The following is an 18,396-nucleotide window of genomic DNA, read 5'->3' on the forward strand; positions in this document are numbered from 1 at the left end:
TATGTTTTGAATCTAATTACCTTGTAAGGTATCTACCACCCTGATTTTACAGAGGTGATTCCTTTACCTCTATTTACTTCTATTTCTATTAAAAGTCTTCTTGTAAGAAAACTGAATGCTTTTTCATTGTTCTCAGATCCAAGGGTTTGGGTCTGTGGTCACCTATGCAAATTGGTGAGGATTTTTACCAAACCTTTCCCAGAAAGTGGGGTGCAAGGGTTGGGAAGATTTTGGGGGGAAAGACGTGTCCAAACTACGTTTCCCAGTAAACCCAGTTAGAGTTTGGTGGTGGCAGTGGATATTCCAAGGACAAAGGATAAAATTAATTTGTACCTTGGGGAAGTTTTAACCTAAGCTGGTAAAAGTAAGCTTAGGAGGTGGTTTTCATGCAGGTCCCCACATCTGTACCCTAGAGTTCAGAGTGGGGGAGGAACCTTGACACTCTCCCAAAAACCATTCCACTGACCCTGCTTCCTGTTCACCTCTCCTTAATGAGAACAGGTTCTTTATAAAGGAACACCTATTCACTTCTTAATAGCATTCAATTAAGGGCCAGAGGCTTGGAGCCAGCCAGCCCTGTTCATTAAAGGGGCAGGCCACCCTGTTACAGGACCAAAATAAGGCTTTTTGTCTGATCCATCTTCCCACTGCACCCTCATTCACCTTCCAGACATCAGCCTCTGCCCCTGTCCCCACACATACATACACCACAAGCTCTCCTCCCAGCCCCATTCTCCTGCACTAAGTTCATTGCCACAATCTCCACAACAAGCTCCTTATCCGGTCAGTCAAGTCCACTCCACAAAGCTGGTTCCTCTCCCAATCTGTCTTCTCCTTACCCCTATCCAGTCCCAGTCCCCCAACCCCAGGCTCCTCAACTGACCTCATTCCTTCTCCACCCTGGCTCCTTGTCCCAGTCCCCTACTTCTCTCACACACCCAGCTTCTCATCCAATCTGTCTTGTCTCTACCCTCTAGCCCCTGTGATCAGCCCCACAGCAGCCCAGAGAAGCAATTCCAAGGAAAGCCTTGCTCAGCTCCCACAGCCCCACTCTAGAACATGCTCAGTGCAGATGTAATCTTTGGAGAATATAGTTGCTGAACTCTAGTAAGTCTCTAAAAAGCATGTGCAAATCAAGATTTTTTTTGGAGGCCCACAACTTGGACAAATTTCACAAGAACAGTAGAAGGCAAATCCCTGACACCATAACGAACCCCCTTCCAAATGTCAAGTGCCTGCTCCAAAGCCTGGAGGTGTTAGAGCTTCTCAAAATAACTTCTTCGAACCAGATCATTATTATGAGCAAATCAATGTCTTTTTCTTTAGTCCCAATTTTCAAATGGACTGAACCATTTTTGCTAAAACTTTGCAAAAAAAAAATTCAGCATGAGGCAGTGTCACACTGTGGGGTGCAATGCAGACCAGTGAGGGGGTGTGTCACTGCCTGTCCTGTAACCCCAAGTGCCTCAAAACGCTTTGCTGCTACTCTCTTCACTGGACACTTCCAGCCATCATAAAAGAATGCACTGCGTATCTGTCTGGTAAGCAGTCCTGGTTCAGCGCTCCAATTTCAGCAGCCTGCTTGTTACACTACTGCCTGATTACCCAAAATCCCCTAGTCCCAAATTTTCTCAAAAGCATGTGCTCTGCAATGTCCAACCCTCTCCTTGACAATTCAGAGATATTAAGGTTTGTTTGTTCCTTTAAAGATACAATACCCAACATTCACTTTTCTTCAACCACAGCACTGGGCTGGTTTATACTGAAAGTAAAACAAGTTTATTCTCAAAAAGAGGTAAGATTTTAAGGGAGTTTTAAGTATAACGGATAGCGCTAGACATAATTAAACACCTTTTCTAGAGGCTAAGACTTAAAAAAACAAGCTACAGCCTTTGTTCAACATAGTTTCTTTAGCAATCTACTTTCCAGCAAAATGGCTGACCACCCCTCCGGTCAGGATCTCCCTGTCAAGAGTGTTGGGTTCCTTTGTCTTAGGTAAAAGATCACTTGGGGTTCTTTGCCTCTCTTTTATACTCCAGTGCACCTCTGAAATGGATTCTTCTGAAGACTACTTGGGGCAGGAGGTAAAGTTCATTCAAGCTGTGAGGAAAGCAACATGGAGTCTGATGGCAAAGGAAGTTCCAGACTGGTTTCTTCCCCTGATGGAGTTTGCTAAAATACAGACTGATCTGTTTCCTTCAATCTCCTTCCCCCGCAACAATGCTGAAAGGTCATTTACTCTGCTTGTTGGCTTGATGATCCTGTTTATCATCTATGTAAATTACATTTCCATTGTCTCTTAATGTACTTTGGAAGTACCTTTAAGGTGGCATTCTTGTCTAGAGTGGGATAGCTTTAGTCCTGCCTGCCAGTCATAATTTGATAACAATTTTCAATGTTTTAATTTGTCCTCTGTACATATGCCGCACAATAATATTAATTTTCAGCATGGTATTAGCTTTCTATTGGTATCTTACATGACACCTTCTAGATACATCAGTGAGTTGGGGCACACTGAAAACTGGTGAGGCCAACTGAAACTTACCACCAGGTATTAGTGAGCCTCTTGCTGTTTTGGGATGCTGCTAGGGTGACCAGCAGACAACCATCATGAAAAATTTCAACCTGAATGATTTAAGTTTGGCACCACTCATAAGCTACTGAAAACAGGATCTTTATAACGGGAAGCATTGGGCAACCCTCACTAGAGGTGTTGTTACCTGCATCACCTATTTATGAATTCTATTTCCTATCTATCTTCTCTTTTCCCAACTAAATACATGAATATCAGTATTTGTAAGCTTTCCTGAAAGGGAAGACCCCCCACCACCAAAACCATCCCTCATTCTAGCCAAAGTAAATTCAGTCTTGTATGAACATAATGGGATAAGCAGGAAATGCACACGGAATCTATACTTAAATAGGTTTCAGAGTAACAGCCGTGTTAGTCTGTATTCGCAAAAAGAAAAGGAGTACTTGTAGCACCTTAGAGACTAACCAATTTATTTGAGCATGAGCTTTCGTGAGCGACAGCTCACTTCATCAGATGCATACCGTGGAAACTGCAGCAGACTTTATATATACACAGAGAATATGAAACAATACCTCCTCCCACCCCACTGTCCTGCTGGTAATAGCTTATCTAAAGTGATCATCAGGTGGGCCATTTCCAGCACAAATCCAGGTTTTCACTCTCCTGCTGGTGCTAGCCCATCCAAAGTGACAACTCTTTACATAAACAAGTCGGGCTATTTGCTGCATAAATCCAGGTTTTCTCACATACCCCCCACCCCCATACACACACAAACTCCAGCAGGAGAGTGAGTTTGTGTGTGTATGGGGGTGGGGGGGATGTGAGAAAACCTGGATTTATGCAGGAAATAGCCCGACTTGATTATGTAAAGAGTTGTCACTTTGGATGGGCTAGCACCAGCAGGAGAGTGAATTTGTGTGGGGGGGTGGAGGGTGAGAAAACCTGGATTTGTGCTGGAAATGGCCCACCTGATGATCACTTTAGATAAGCTATTACCAGCAGGACAGTGGGGTGGGAGGAGGTATTGTTTCATATTCTCTGTGTATATATAAAGTCTGCTGCAGTTTCCACGGTATGCATCTGATGAAGTGAGCTGTAGCTCACGAAAGCTCATGCTCAAATAAATTGGTTAGTCTCTAAGGTGCTACAAGTACTCCTTTTCTTTATACTTAAATAGTCTTCCTGATCTTCCCATTAAAAAAATAGCAGTTTACCTTAAGGAAACAGAATAAATAGACTCTTACAACATCCACTAGAATTTAAAACAAAAAACCTGAAAAGATAAAACTTAGTATCTTTACCATTAAGTCACCCAATTCTTCACTATAATCATCTTGTTTAGTGACATTTGAAAAGGAGCGTAAAGCTCCCGTAAGACGAGGTAAGGCCATCTGTTACTCATTCAGTGATCCATACGATGAGAAATTAAGTCACACTCCAACTTGTAGAAACCTAAAAGAGAACAAAAAGAACAAATGAAACTTTGCTGACACTTTAAAAACAAATTAACATAAGCCTACTTTCAAACAGGTAGAAACAGACATTCATTATTTTTGAGCAGGGGTTCTCAAACTTCTTTGTACCATGACCCCCGTTCTGACAACAAAAATTACTACACAACCCCACAAGAGGGGACTGAAGACACAGCCCGAGCCCCGCCACCCCGGGCAGGGGAGCCAAAGCCCAAGGGCTTCAGTCCCAGTGAGGGGCCTGTAACCTGAGCCCTGCCACCCAAGGTTGAAGCCCTTGGGCTTCGGCACCAGGCAGTGGGGCTCTGACTTTGACCCCGGGCCCCAGCAAGTTTAACGCCACCTCTGGCGACCCATTTAAAACAGGGTCCTAACCCACAGTTTGAGAACCGCTATTTTTGAGCACTGAAAACTATGCTAGGGACTTCATGCAAGCAAGCAAAAATAGGGTCTTTTCCTTGACATACACAAACAGGCAAAAATAAGAAGTATGGAGAAGGAAACAGGAAAATAGATAAAGGGATGGGAACTACAAGGACCATAATAAAATAAGATGATGGGGTTACTCTGGATGGCTGCCCCCCCCACACACCTACATGAACTAAAGTTACCAGTAATGGATAAGAGCATAAATTATTTCTTTATCACTATCAACACAAAGGTATTACAGTAAATCTATGTGACTAACATAGTGACAAACAAAGAATTACTATCTATTTAGGAATTCATTTTCAATTAGGAAGTTCTGGCAGATTTCAGTTCATTCAGCTGTTTCCAGCAATGTAAAAGAGAGCTTCACCATTGAACTGTTGCTCTCTTGTATCTTCTTCCTTGGAAATGACTCCACAATTTTTAAACAGACAATCAAGGGATCACACAAAGTAATTTTAAAAAGTGTCATTTTTACTCAAACTGAGGTTCACAATATTCACCCTTCCAAACTCTTAAGAAAAAGGAAAAACAAAATGTTATTGCACAACTAGAAAGAATGCCTCAAGCTACATTCACTTACACACATGAAAACACACCTCTGTTTTTCTGTAGCACCGTCTCCACAGTGTCTCAGGAACACCATTTTTTATATTAGATCAGTGGTAGCATTAATAGAATTTTAAAAGCAAATCTAAAACAATATCCATCTCTTATGACTAGTAATTGTGGTTGCAGGCATTGGATTGAAGGAGCATTTACAATGTGATGTGTGGATTCATATCTATATATTTAAATTCCCCATTTTATAATCCCATCTTCAAGCTCCTTCAATCCAATGCCTGCAACCACAATTACTAGTCATAAGAGATGGATATTGTTTTAGATTTGCTTTTAAAATTCTATTAATGCTACCACTGATCCAATAGTCTGCACACAACAATCCTTCCAAACATGTTTAAAGAGCCATTCAGATTTTTTTTAAACTTTATTTAGTGGGATCTAGTCTAGAAACAGAGCAGCAAGAGTGATAAAGTGAATTTGCATTATTTTTATTAGTCGTGCATTATCTTGCAATAATAAATAGTACTTTTCTTTTGGTACTGGTAGTTTTCCAAGTCTCCTTAACATTCATCAATGTTTTACAGCTTCATCTACATTTTTGTCATCAGTCTTACAGTTCAGTCTGAAAGTAAATCCAAGTGTAATGTTCAAAAATTATCACATTACAGACAAAACGAGAAATGCCATCAAATTCACTATAAGGTCTCTCCTCCCTCGGCCAACTAGTATTTCAGGCAACAAACAAGTTCGATGAAAAACACTATTTTGGGATGTGCCCTAACTCATCAACCTTGCACAAATTCCAAGTATGAAATTAGTTAAGAGCAACGAAAGCATAAGACACTGGAAATGAGGAAGAACCTTTCACCTCTAATTCAAACCCTGGCCGAGGCCACCAAAAGATATAATCTGTTAGATGTTTAGTGACTTACATAAATTAGTCATCTCAACATAGCTCCTAGTGAAAAGGTATTCTCATCACTAAAACCATCATTACAAATACCATACATTAGCTAACAACCAGTGTTTCCCCAAACTTTTGAAAAAAAACTGAGTGCCCACTTCAGAAAAATAAACCTGTTGCATCCGAAAGTGCTAAAGGAGCTGGCAGATGTGATTGCAGAGCCATTGGCCATTATCTTTGAAAACTCATGGCGATCGGGGGAAGTCCCAGACGACTGGAAAAAGGCTAATGTAGTGCCCATCTTTAAAAGAGGGAAGGAGGAGGATCCTGGGAACTACAGGCCAGTCAGCCTCACCTCAGTCCCTGGAAAAATCAGGCAGCAGGTCCTCAAGGAATCAATTCTGAAGCACTTACACGAGAGGAAAGAAGTGATCAGGAACAGTCAGCATGGATTCACCAAGGGCAAGTCATGCCTGATTAATCTAATTGCCTTCTATGACGAGATAACTAGCTCTGTGGATGAAGGGAAAGCAGTGGACATGTTGTTCCTTGACTTCAAAGCTTTTGACATGGTCTCCCACAGTATTCTTGCCAGCAAGTTAAAGAAGTATGGGCTGGATGAATGGACTATAAGGTGGATAGAAAGCTGGCTAGATCGTCGGGCTCAACACATAGCGATCAATGGCTCCATGTCTAGTTGGCAGCCGGTATCAAGTGGAGTGCCCCAAGGGTCGGTCCTGGGGCCGGTCTTGTTCAATATCTTCATAAATGATCTGGAGGATGGTGTGGATTGCACCCTCAGCAAGTTTGCAGATGACACTAAACTGGTAGGAGAGGTAGATACGCTGGAGGGTAGGAATAGGATACAGAGGGCCCTAGACAAATTGGAGGATTGGGCCAAAAGAATTCTGATGAAGTTCAACAAGGACAAGTGCAGAGTCCTGCACTTAGGACGGAAGAATCCCATACACCGCTACAGACTAGGGACCAAATGGCTCGGCAGCAGTTCTGCAGAAAAGGACCTAGGGGTTACAGTGGACGAGAAGCTGGATAGGAGTCAGCAATGTGCCCTTGTTGCCAAGAAGGCCAATGGCATTTTGGGATGCATAAGTAGGGGCATTGCCAGCAGATCGAGGGACGTGATCGTTCCTCTCTATTCGACATTGGTGAGGCCTCATCTGGAGTACTGTGTCCAGTTTTGGGCCCCACACTACAAGAAGGATTTGGAAAAATTGGAAAGAGTCCAGCGGAGGGCAACAAAAATGATTAGGGGTCTGGAACACATGAGTCATGAGGAGAGGCTGAGGGAACTGGGGATGTTTAGTCTACGGAAGAGAAGAATGAGGGGGGATTTGATAGCTGCTTTCAACTACCTGAAAGGGGGTTCCAAAGAGGATGGATCTAGACTGTTCTCAGTGGTACCAGATGACAGAATAAGGAGTAATGGTCTCAAGTTGCAGTGGGGGAGATTTAGGTTGGATATTAGGAAAAACTTTTTCACTAGGAGGGGGGTGAAACACTGGAATGCGTTACCTAGGGAGGTGGTGGAATGTCCTTCCTTAGATATTTTTAAGGTCAGGCTTGACAAAGCCCTGGCTGGGATGATTTAATTGGGGATTGGTCCTGCTTTGAGCAGGGGTTGGACTAGATGACCTCCTGAGGTCCCTTCCAATCCTGATATTCTATTATTCTATTAATCCATTGTACCCCTCAGCCTCCCACCCCATCCTCACCATGTGTTAGTGTGACACTGGCAGACCAGGTGCCAACTCATGCCAAGATACCCATGTCTCCACTGAACACTTACAAATACCTAGCTGGTCAGCCAGTCTGACTCACCTGTGTATTAGTATTATTAAAATAGGTATTAGAGGAATAAAAATGTGCTTAGTGTTTAGACTTTATTGAATGCTTTAAGTTCTTGCATGCATTAATCTCACATATAACATCTGTATCCCATACTGTACTGTAATATTTAACCATTTGTATTGTAAGCCTTTATAACTGTGTAAGTCACCAGACAGGAGAGAATGATTAGTGTGAAATATTAGTCTCCAACAGAAGTTGTTACGCTACTGTCTGACAAGGAAGGCCCAACCATACCAGATGGACTAGAGTGAAACATTAAAAGGGACAAAATACTTTGTTGTTTACTCTCCGCACCTCCATGGAGATGTGATGAGACTTACCCATCAACAGAGTTTGCAATTTGAAGTGGAAGGGGAAAAAGAAATAACAGGAGGAACTGGATCTTTATGCTGTGTGGACTTTATGGGACAAGGATCACTAGGCATAAGCAAAAGATGTCCAGTGCTTAGCCCGGGTTAGCCCTAAAGGACACAAAGAGCTTGCTTATTATAGAGGTTTCTATTACTTTTGAAATTTAAGACTAGAACTCATTTGTGTATGTGTACCTCTGCGAACTTTGTAAATAACTCATTTCCTTTTCCGATATAATCACTCTCTAGATAGTTTATTAAAGGATTGGCTATAGGATTTGGCTTTGCTGTAGATCTAAAGTGCTACTTACCTGTGGAAAAAAGAAAAGGAGTACTTATGGCACCTTAGAGACTAACAAATTTATTTGAGCATAAGCTTTTGTGAGCTACAGCTCACTTCATCGGATGCATTCAGTGGAAAATACAGTGGGGAGATTTATATACATAGAGAACATGAAACAATGGATGTTACCATACACACTGTAACCAGAGTGATCACTTAAGGTGAGCTATTACCAGCAGGAGAGTGGGGGGGGGGGGGGATAATGTAGTGATAATCAAGGTGGGCCATTTCCGGCAGTTGACAAGGACGTCTGAAGAACGGGGGGGGGGGGGGGGGGGGAAGAGGGGAGGAGAGAATAAACATGGGGAAATAGTTTTACTTTGTGTAATGACCCATCCGCTCCCAGTCTCTATTCAAGCCTAAGTTAATTGTATCCAGTTTGCAAATTAATTCTAATTCAGCAGTCTCTCCTTGGAGTCTGTTTTCAAAGTTTTTGAAGAATTGCAACTTTTAGGTCTCTAATCGAGTGACCAGAGAGATTGAAGAGTTCTCCAACTGGTTTTTGGACGTTGTAATTCTTGACGACTGATTTGTGTCCATTTATTCTTTTACGTAGAGACTGTCCAGTTTCACCAATGTACATGGCAGGGGGGCATTGCTGGCACATGATGGCATATATCACATTGGTAAATGTGCAGGTGAATGAGCCTCTGATAGTGTGGCTGATGTGATTAGGCCCTATGATGGTGTCCCCTGAATAGACATGTGGACACAGTTGGCAACGGGCTTTGTTGCAAGGATAGGTTCCTGGGTTAGTGGTTCTGTTGTGTGGTGTGGGGCTGCTGGTGAGTATTTGCTTCAGGTTGGGGGGGGGAGGGGCGTCTGTAAGCAAGGACTGGCCTGTCTCCCAAGATTTGTGAGAATGATGGGTCGTCCTTCAGGATAGGTTGTAGATCCTTGATGATGAGTTGGAAAGGTTTTAGTTGGGAGCTGAAGGTGATGGCTAGTGGCGTTCTGTTATTTTCTTTGTTGGGCCTGTCCTGTAGTAGGCGACTTCTGGGTACTCTTCTGGCTCTGTCAATCTGTTTCTTCGCTTCAGTAGGTGGGTATTGTAGTTGTAATTATGCTCAAATAAATTTGTTAGTCTCTAAGGTGCCACAAGTATTCCTTTTCTTTTTGCAAATACAGACTAACACGGCTGCTACTCTGTTACCTGTGGAAGTGACTGGTCCTTTGGGCCTGGGAGTAACCTGAATATTACTGTGATACTTGGTATAAGGGACCACCTACCACAAACATAAGCTTACCTGGGTGGCAAGACAGTTTACCCAAGGGTACTCCTTATTTAGGCTTTTAGTGCCTGAGGAGTTTACACTTGATAATTGGTTAATGAAATCTAAGTATAGAGCGCTCAGCCAATTTGGGGTTTGTGCCAGGGTTCTTGACAGTCTGCCCTTTGGATGGTACTCCTGCTCTTGAGCCACTGCAGGACAGCTTGACAGTTGGGTGATGCCATCTTAACATTTTCACCTTCCACACACAAATCCCTAACTAGTCCCTCACACTACTTCTGCACTTTGGAAAATGGAGTTGTCCATCTTTGCAATATGATGCTCTCTCTCCTTTCTTATTCTTACATGCTATAATGAACAGTTAAAGGTCAACATTAACAATTTTAAGTATCACAAACCTCTGCATCTGAGGTAGCACGCATTGAAATAAATGTGGCAGCTCACACCTCAAAGCTATCTTTTCAGGTTCTCTGAAAACTCAGGCAAGCTCTGATGCTTTGGTCACACTACCCTCACATTTTGAAGGTTTATACAACCTGCCATAAATATAAAGGGAAGGGTAACAACCTTTATGTATGCAGTAGCAGAAAATCCCTCCTGGCCAGATGTACTGAGAGGGTTAAGAAGCTCAAATAACCAACTTGGCACCTGATCAAAAGGACCGATAAGAAAAGAAGATACTTTCAAATCTGGGGGGAGGGGTGAGGTTTTGTTTGTGCTCTCTTTGTTTGTTCCCTCTCTGGATGGAGAGAGAGACCAGGCAGGTAAAACATCTCCTGAAAACATACCTGAAATGATACATCTAAAATTACAGAAATTGTAAGTAAGGGCAAGGAAATACATTCGATTATCTTTTGTTTTAGCTTGTGAATTTTCCCTATGCTAAGAGGGAGTTTTACTCCCGTTTTTTGTAACTTTGAAGCGAGCCTAGAGGGGAATCCTCTGTGTTTAAATCTTTTTATTACCCTGTAAAGTTACCTTCCATCCTAATTTTGCAGGTGTGATTATTTTACTTTTTCTTTAAATAAGGTTCTTCCTTTAAGAACCTGTTTGATTTTCAGTGTCCTAGACACAAAGGGTCTGGTCGGTACTCACATTATTCTCAAGCCTCCCCAGGAAAGGGGGTGAAGGGACTTGGGGGAATATTTTCGGGGGAACAGGGACTCCAAGTGACTCCTTTCCTGAATTTTTTGTGTAAATCAATCACTTGGTGGTGGCAGCAATATTGTCCAAGGACAAGGAAAGGAATTGTACCTTGGGGATGTTTTAACCTAAGCTGGTAGAATAGGGGGTCTTTAATGAGGGTCCCCACATCTGTACCCCAGAGTGGGGCAGGAACCCTGACACAACCATAACAGCTTTCTTAAAAAAATAAATAAATAAAAGCTGAGATTCTGCAGAACAACTGATAGATGCATGTATTCTCTCTCTCCTCATCATGCAGTCCTTCCCCTCCCAAGGACATTGGGAAACAGTCTTAATTCTACGGTCTCTCTGACACCATCTAACATATAGATTTATAAGGATAGTTAAGTTTCCCTCCGGACAGCCTCCAAAACAAGTCAAAGCTTATTGACAAGTTAGTCACTGGTCAGGTGTTGTGCAGGTATCAGTAATTTAACCTTATTCTGGAGGACTCACTTATAAAGATGCAAGAGTAAAATTCGCATTTTAAATTTTAAGCTCTTTCAGACAGTTACTGTCTTATTTTATGTTTGTACAGTGACAAGCACGGAGAACCCCATGCTGAATGAGGCTTCTGGGTGCTACTGTAACAAATAATAATATTAAGTGAAGAAACAACTGGTTTCAATTACTTTGTTTAAAAGTCACCATTTGACATGAAGTTGACTACATATTCTGTTACACATTTTAAATCTTAATGTTACTGGAGGCAGCATGCTTTATGACAAGGAACTGAAACTTGTTCCTTAATTTGTTATGTTACCACAAAAAAGTCACTTACCTACTCGACACTTGAATTTCTATATCTGTAAAAAAGGGATTCAGGAAGCTTTGTAAAGCTCTGTGAAATCTACAGATGAAGTCTGAGTACTTTAAATTTTACTATACTTATTTTTAAAATACATGTGATTTTTCCTTTGAAAATTTTTAAGAAGTGGGGAAGCCACAACAGAAGATTACAATCTTAACTACGATCAGCACCAGGCAGGAAACCTGTCAGGCTTTGCTGATTTAAAGGTAAGCCTGGACCATAATTTTATCAGGCTATTATCCTTAAAGAAAAATGAAATTCAGGTAGATTTCATTATAGTGGATCAAATTTTCATCTTTATTTCCCTCCCACTTCTGCCTTTTCCTCAAATAGCACTTTCCTCCTTTGCCCCTACTCGTGTGTCTCAGTCTATGGAAAACTGTATTTTTGACTCTTGTGTATTTCTGAACCACAGAAGGCAAACTATTTGACCAGTATAGACAATTAATACAGTGTAAATTGAAACAATTTCTTAAACATTAAAAATGCATATTTACATTTCAGTGCGTGAAAAACTTGCAGGTAAGTTATGGTAAATTCAAGTCTTTCTTTACTCGCTAATGATGAGCCACTCCTAAATATTAAGATTACAACACAAATAGATGAAATTAAGTGTAAAGCAAGGCAATTCACAGGTAGAGTTTAGACTACTTCAACTCAGTCCCACTGTCCTAGCTATTGCAAAACATGACATGACGCACCCTAAAGTAATTTTGAGTTAAGAACAGAAAATCAAGGATTATGCTACAAGTCAAGCCTTTTGTTTATCTTATTTGTGATAATTCTAAACATATTTAATTTCCAATTTTACTGTGTAGGTCTGTAGTGTAGACCTAGCCTAATGGTGAAAGCCTGGCTCCAGTAAAGTTAAGGAAGAGAGGCTTTAAAACTGATTTCAATGGGGCCAGGATTTAACCCTAAATAAGCACTTCTGCTATTTCCACGTTTTCTGTTGTTGTCTTCCCCCTCTCATTGAGTAATGAGCCTACCCTGTCCTTGGTCTTCCTCTTGCTTCTAATGTATTTGTAGAATATTTTCTTGTTACCCTTTATGTCTCTAGCTAATCTAATTTTGTGCCTTGGCCTTTCTAATTTTGTCCCTACATACTTGTGTTATTTGTTTATATTCATCCTTTGTAATTTGACCTACTTTGCACTTTTTGTAGGACTCTTGATTTTTAGATCATAGAAGATCTCTTAGTAAGCCAGGGTGATCTCTTGCCATACTTCCTATCTTTCCTACACAGTGGGATAGTTTGCTCTTCTGCCCTTAATAATGTCTCTTTGAAAAACTGCCAGCTGTCTTCAATTGTTTTTTCCCTTAGACTTGCTTCCCATGGGATCTTACCTACCAACTCCCTGAGTTTGCTAAAGTCTGCTTTTTTGAAATCCACTGTCTTTATTTTGCTGTTCTCCCTCCTACCATTCCTTAGAATCATGATCATTTCATGATCACTTTCACCCAAGCTGCCTTCCACTTTCACATTCTCAACCAGTTCCTCCATATTAGTCAAAATCAAATCTAGTACAGCCTCTCCCCAGTAGCTTTCTCCACCTTCTGAAATAAAAACAAACTGTCTCCAATACATTTCAAGAACTTGTTGGATATCCTGTGCCCTGCTATGTTATTTTCCCAACCAATGTCTGAGTAGATGAAGTCCCTCATCACCATCGAGTCCTGTGCTCTGGATGCTTTTGTTAGTTGTTTTTAAAAAGTCTCAGCCACCTCTTCTTCCTGGTTAGGTGATCTGTAGTAGACCCCTATCATGACATCACCCTTGTTTTTCACCCCTTTTATCCTTACCCAGAGACTTTCAACAAGTCAGTCTCCTATTTCCATCTCAACGTCAGTTCAAGTGTATACATTTTTAATATATAAAGCAACACCTCCTCCCTTTTTTCCCTGCCTGTCCTTCCTGAGAAAGCTGTACCCTTCTACACCAATATTCCAATCATGCATATTATCCCATCAAGTTCTGTGACGACAACTATGTCATAGTTGTGTTTGTTTACTGGAATTTCAAATTCTTCCTGCTTATTCCCCGTACATCTTGCATTAGTATAGAGACATCTAAGATACTGATTTGATTCCCCCCATTAGTTCTGTCTTCCTTATCCTTGCTATAACAGCCCATGTTCCCCCAAATTCTGACCCTTCTCCCAGGTCTCCATGTTTTGGCTTATCTGTGGGCTTTGGTCACCTGCCCCCTTCGAACCTAGTTTTAAAGCCCTCCTCACTAGATTAGCCAGTCTGTATCCAAATACATTCTTCCCCTTCCATGATAGGTGAACCCCATCTCTGCTTAGCAGTCCTTCTTGGAACAGCATCCTGTGGTTAAGAAAGCCAAACCTCTCCTGGCAACACCATCCACGCAGCCAGGCATCCACCTCCAGGATACATCTGTCTCTGCCTGGGCCCCTACCCTTGACTGGAAAGATTGAAGAGACCACCACCTGCACTCCCATCTCCTTCACCCTTACTCCCAGAGCCCTGCAGTCACTTCTGATCTGCTGAGGATCAGACCTTGCAGTATCATTAGTGCTCAAATGGATGAGTATCATTGGGTAGTACTCAGAGGGCCAGACGATCCTCGACAACCTCTCCGTAATGTCTCAGATACAGGCCCCTGGCAGGAAACATACCTCCCGGGATGCCATATTAGGGCAACAGATGGGTGCCTCCGTCCCACTCAGAAGAGAGTCACCAAACACCACTTCCCTATATTTCCTCCTGGGAGTGGTGGCTGCGATCCTCCCAGCTGTGGGGGTACATGGCTTCTCCTCCTCCACTTTTCTGGGTGATTCCTCATCACTCGCTGCCAGGGCAGCACATCTGTTTTCCATCACCATGGTGGGTGGGTTGGGAGTAGGGGTGGAGCACTGCCTGCTGCCAGAAGTAACCAGAAGCCAGTGTCCCCTTTGAGACAGAGCCATATCCTCCTCCCCTGGTGGTGTGACAACAGTCCTCTGTAGCTGGATAGCTTCCTCGGCCTTGGATGTTTCCATGTGACTGCTCTCGAGGAATTCCTTATGGGCACAGATGCTCCTCAGCCTAGCCACCACCTCCTGTAGCTTTCCCACCTGCTTTCTGAGAGATTCCACCAGCAGGCATCTTCCACACTGGATGGTCCCCCGCAGCCTGGCTTTCTGAGAGTGGGAAACATATCCTAACTACGATGGGTTTTTTTAGATTAGGCCAATCATAAGCTTGTTTAAATGATAGGCACTCAAAACATTTCACATAAACTAGCAAACACCTGCTTTATGGGGCAATGTCTGGTCATTTCCCATAAATCAGACTGAAACCTGTAACCTTGAAGTGAAAAATTACTTTGTATTCCCCCCCGCCATACCCTGAGCTATTCAGTCCTCTTGCTGCCCTTGATATTTCACTTCTCACACTATTAAGAGGTTATGCAAATATGTATATTCTGAAACAGAACTTGACACACTGTCCAAAACTATGTATTACAGCCAGTGACTACTATTGGATTACTATACATGGAACGAAGGCAGTTCAGAAAACAACCTGAAATAACTGATAGGCTGAACAAAGCAACCAGATGAGATGGCAAAAATAACAAGGTGGTGTGTGCCCACAGTTTGCCACTTGAGTTCAGTCTTGGGTCCACTTCTTCTGAGTGATGATCTTCAGGTGTGCCCAAGGCATGGAATAGGCACAATTTTATTTGTGTATATATATCAAAACAGGTTATTGTAAAGTCTCAAGCACTTTTTAAAGAGAACACTGGTTTTCTCAGTCTACTTCATAGTAAACAGTTGTTCATATAATAAAAAAACCACCACCAAAACACACATCTTTGTGACAGTACCATGGGAATAGCCAAGAATTAATTAAAACTTTTGGAGAGCATCACAGATTTTAAAAACGCAATCACAGCACTGAATATCACAAACATATTACTATAATAAGCTACAGCAATATTTCCAGCTCTGCACTGAAAAGGAGGGAGGGGAAGTATGTGCTCATTACCCAGGCTGTATCTATCCTATGACTGACAATACTCCCACTATGTGTGTGCTCCTTTTTAAAACAAACACAACACGAACACAAAACTCACTACTCCTTTCAATTTTTTTTCATTTTTTAAAACAGTCTCATCCTCATGTAGGCCTGTAAGCCATAAGAGATAATCACTTAAGTTTAAAAGAAAGCTTTTTTCCAGAATATGAGTTTTTAAGTAGCGCTGAATAACTTAAAGTGGCTCAAATATGTGTCCTTTGAGCACTGTGATAGGATTCCAGGAAAGAACTGATAAAATTGTGAGGTCCCAGAACAGAACTATATTTCTAAGACATCTCTCACTAAGCCTTGCCATTTGGCATGGGGATGAGTGGAATGGGGAAAACCCATGACTGAATTCAAGATAAAGGAGTTATAGCCTTCTCTTAGGATTCTCTTCACACATGGAAGACAAATTGATGCTCCACACTGATAGCCATAAGCCTTCAGGACTAAAAAGAGAAAGATCTGACAAATATATACAGGATCTTTGCTTTCATAATCCAATATTCCCAAAACAATCCCATCTAAAAACAGTAAACTCACATGACAAACACACACAACCCAGTTTATTTTCAAGTGAAATAGTCCAGCTTTTTTTTTTTTTTTTTTAAAAGGAAGAATAAATTACCTCCTCTTTTCATGGAATTCTAGTGCTGCAACATGAAAGTGGGTGAATGAGAAATAGCTACACTGATCTGAGTTCCAGGACTTGCTCTAGTCAATTCTGGAGCAGTGTCAAAAGCACTTAGAGTATGTCTACACTGCAGCTGGGAGCACAGCTCCCAAGCCTGGGTAGACAGACTCACGCTAGCATACAAAAAACAGCTTGTGTGGATGCTGTGGCTCCAGCAGAGATTCAGGCTTACCACCTGAGCTCAAGCCCACTCAACACCCTACGCTTGAGGTTGGGTAGCTCAGCTAAATAAACTTTATTTAGCTTCCAAAGCTGCACTTCTTTTAAGTTTTATTATTCATCAACTGAATTTTTATCCGCTCCTTTAATTTTAACGACTATGTTCACATTCTACCTATCTTGGGTACTTTTATAGCCTTTGGCATTGTCATATCTAAGCACCTCACATTATATATTCTCACTACACCCTGTGCAGTACAGAAGTACTATTAACCCGATTCTTACAGATGAGGAAATGGGCACGCAAAAAGGATAAGGCCTGGTCTACGCCTAAAACTTAGGTCGACCTAGCTACTTCACTCAGGAGTATGAAAAATGCAAACCCCTGAAAGACGTAGTTAAGCCAACGTAAGCCCCAGAGGACACTGCCAGATCGACAAAAAAATCTGTCCGTTGACTTAGCTACCACTGTCACAGAGATGGATTTACTACAGCAACGAAAAAAACCCTTCTTTCACTGCAGCAAGTGTCTACACTGCAGTGGCATCGCTGCAGCAGTGCCACTGTAGTGCTTAGTGTAGACACAGCCCAAGTGTTTTGCTCAAAATCACACAAGGAGTTTGAGGTAGAGCAGAGATCTCCAAAGTCTTAGGCTAATACCATATCCACTGGCCATCCTTCCTCTCTAGGCATTTGTGTCTTCAAGGGCACTTTTTCTCCAGTGCTGTGGTTGGTCTTTGCAATCAGATCTGTAATCCTCTCCAAAAGCAACAAGGAGTTCTTGTGGCACCTTAAGAGACTAACAAATTTAGTCTAATATGCTCAAATAAATCTGTTAGTCTCTAAGGTGCCCCAGGGACTCCTCATTGTTTTTACTGATACAGACTAACATGGCTACCCCTCTGAAACCTCTCCAAAAGGAAACTGAGTGGTTGGGGGGGGGTCTACTGCCCCGCCCCAAACCTTTTGAAAGACAGGAAACAAAAGTCTTTAGCTAGCCAGATCTTATTCTGGCATCTTAAAATCAATCACCAGATTCACAAGTATATCCCCACCGAAGTATGGTGATGACTAAAGTAAAACGCCAGATCTAGAGCTCTATTCACCGCAGCCCTCTCGGTCCACTGGGTATAAAATCTCTGCTTCTCAGTACAGTAATTTATAGAAATTGTTTCTGTACCCAGCAAGTTGCCTGGCCTTAAAGGCACATCCTGATTGCTCTCTTACTTTCTCCTGACCCAGACCCAGCAATTCCAAAATGATTTTTCAAAGGCTCTCATAACAAGAGCAGCTACAGCTAAAACAACAATGATGTAACTGTAATTTGTTAAGCGCTTCAAACACCAGTTTCGAATGGCATATGACAGTAATCTCAGTTCATGATATGCCAGCTGCTACAATAATGTCAGAATTGAAATAGGGAAAGCAGCAAAGTATGTTAGGAAAGGTGTGTTATTTTTAAAAGATGTGATGTTTTATAAAAACTGCTATTACCAGAAACACCTCAACAGCATATTACAAATGCTTTCAGGACTAGGAAACGTTTTTGAGCATTGACCCATGACCAGTGAGAAGACAAAATGTCAACAATGAAAAACATACATCCCTCCTCTTAATGATTTATTTAATAGATTATAAACAAAATTACTATTCTTCTGAGTATTTCAACTAGTCGTCTTAAATTAGCAAAAAAAAAAAACACATTTGTGTCTTGTAATGCTTAAAAGGGAGAAAATGGAAATGGGAAGTAATCATCCAACATTAAAAGCAGTATAATAGCACAGGTGCATGTTTGAAAACAAAGCTGATCAGACGCTTTTTTCTGTGA

General features: G+C 41.7%; 1 protein-coding gene across 1 annotated transcript in view; it reads right to left on the reverse strand.

Moving 5' to 3' along the window:
• Positions 1 to 18,396, reverse strand: part of ASCC3 (activating signal cointegrator 1 complex subunit 3) — a 514,213-nt gene that overhangs the window by 487,399 nt on the left and 8,418 nt on the right. Inside the window, exon 2 of the mRNA XM_048844924.2 lies at positions 3,835 to 3,985. Coding sequence (XP_048700881.1) covers positions 3,835 to 3,924 — 90 coding nt within the window. The 5' untranslated portion in view covers positions 3,925 to 3,985. The remainder of the gene's footprint in view (positions 1 to 3,834; positions 3,986 to 18,396) is intronic.

Source organism: Caretta caretta, chromosome 3, assembly GCF_965140235.1.
Source record: "Caretta caretta isolate rCarCar2 chromosome 3, rCarCar1.hap1, whole genome shotgun sequence".
NCBI classification, from domain to species: domain Eukaryota; kingdom Metazoa; phylum Chordata; order Testudines; family Cheloniidae; genus Caretta; species Caretta caretta.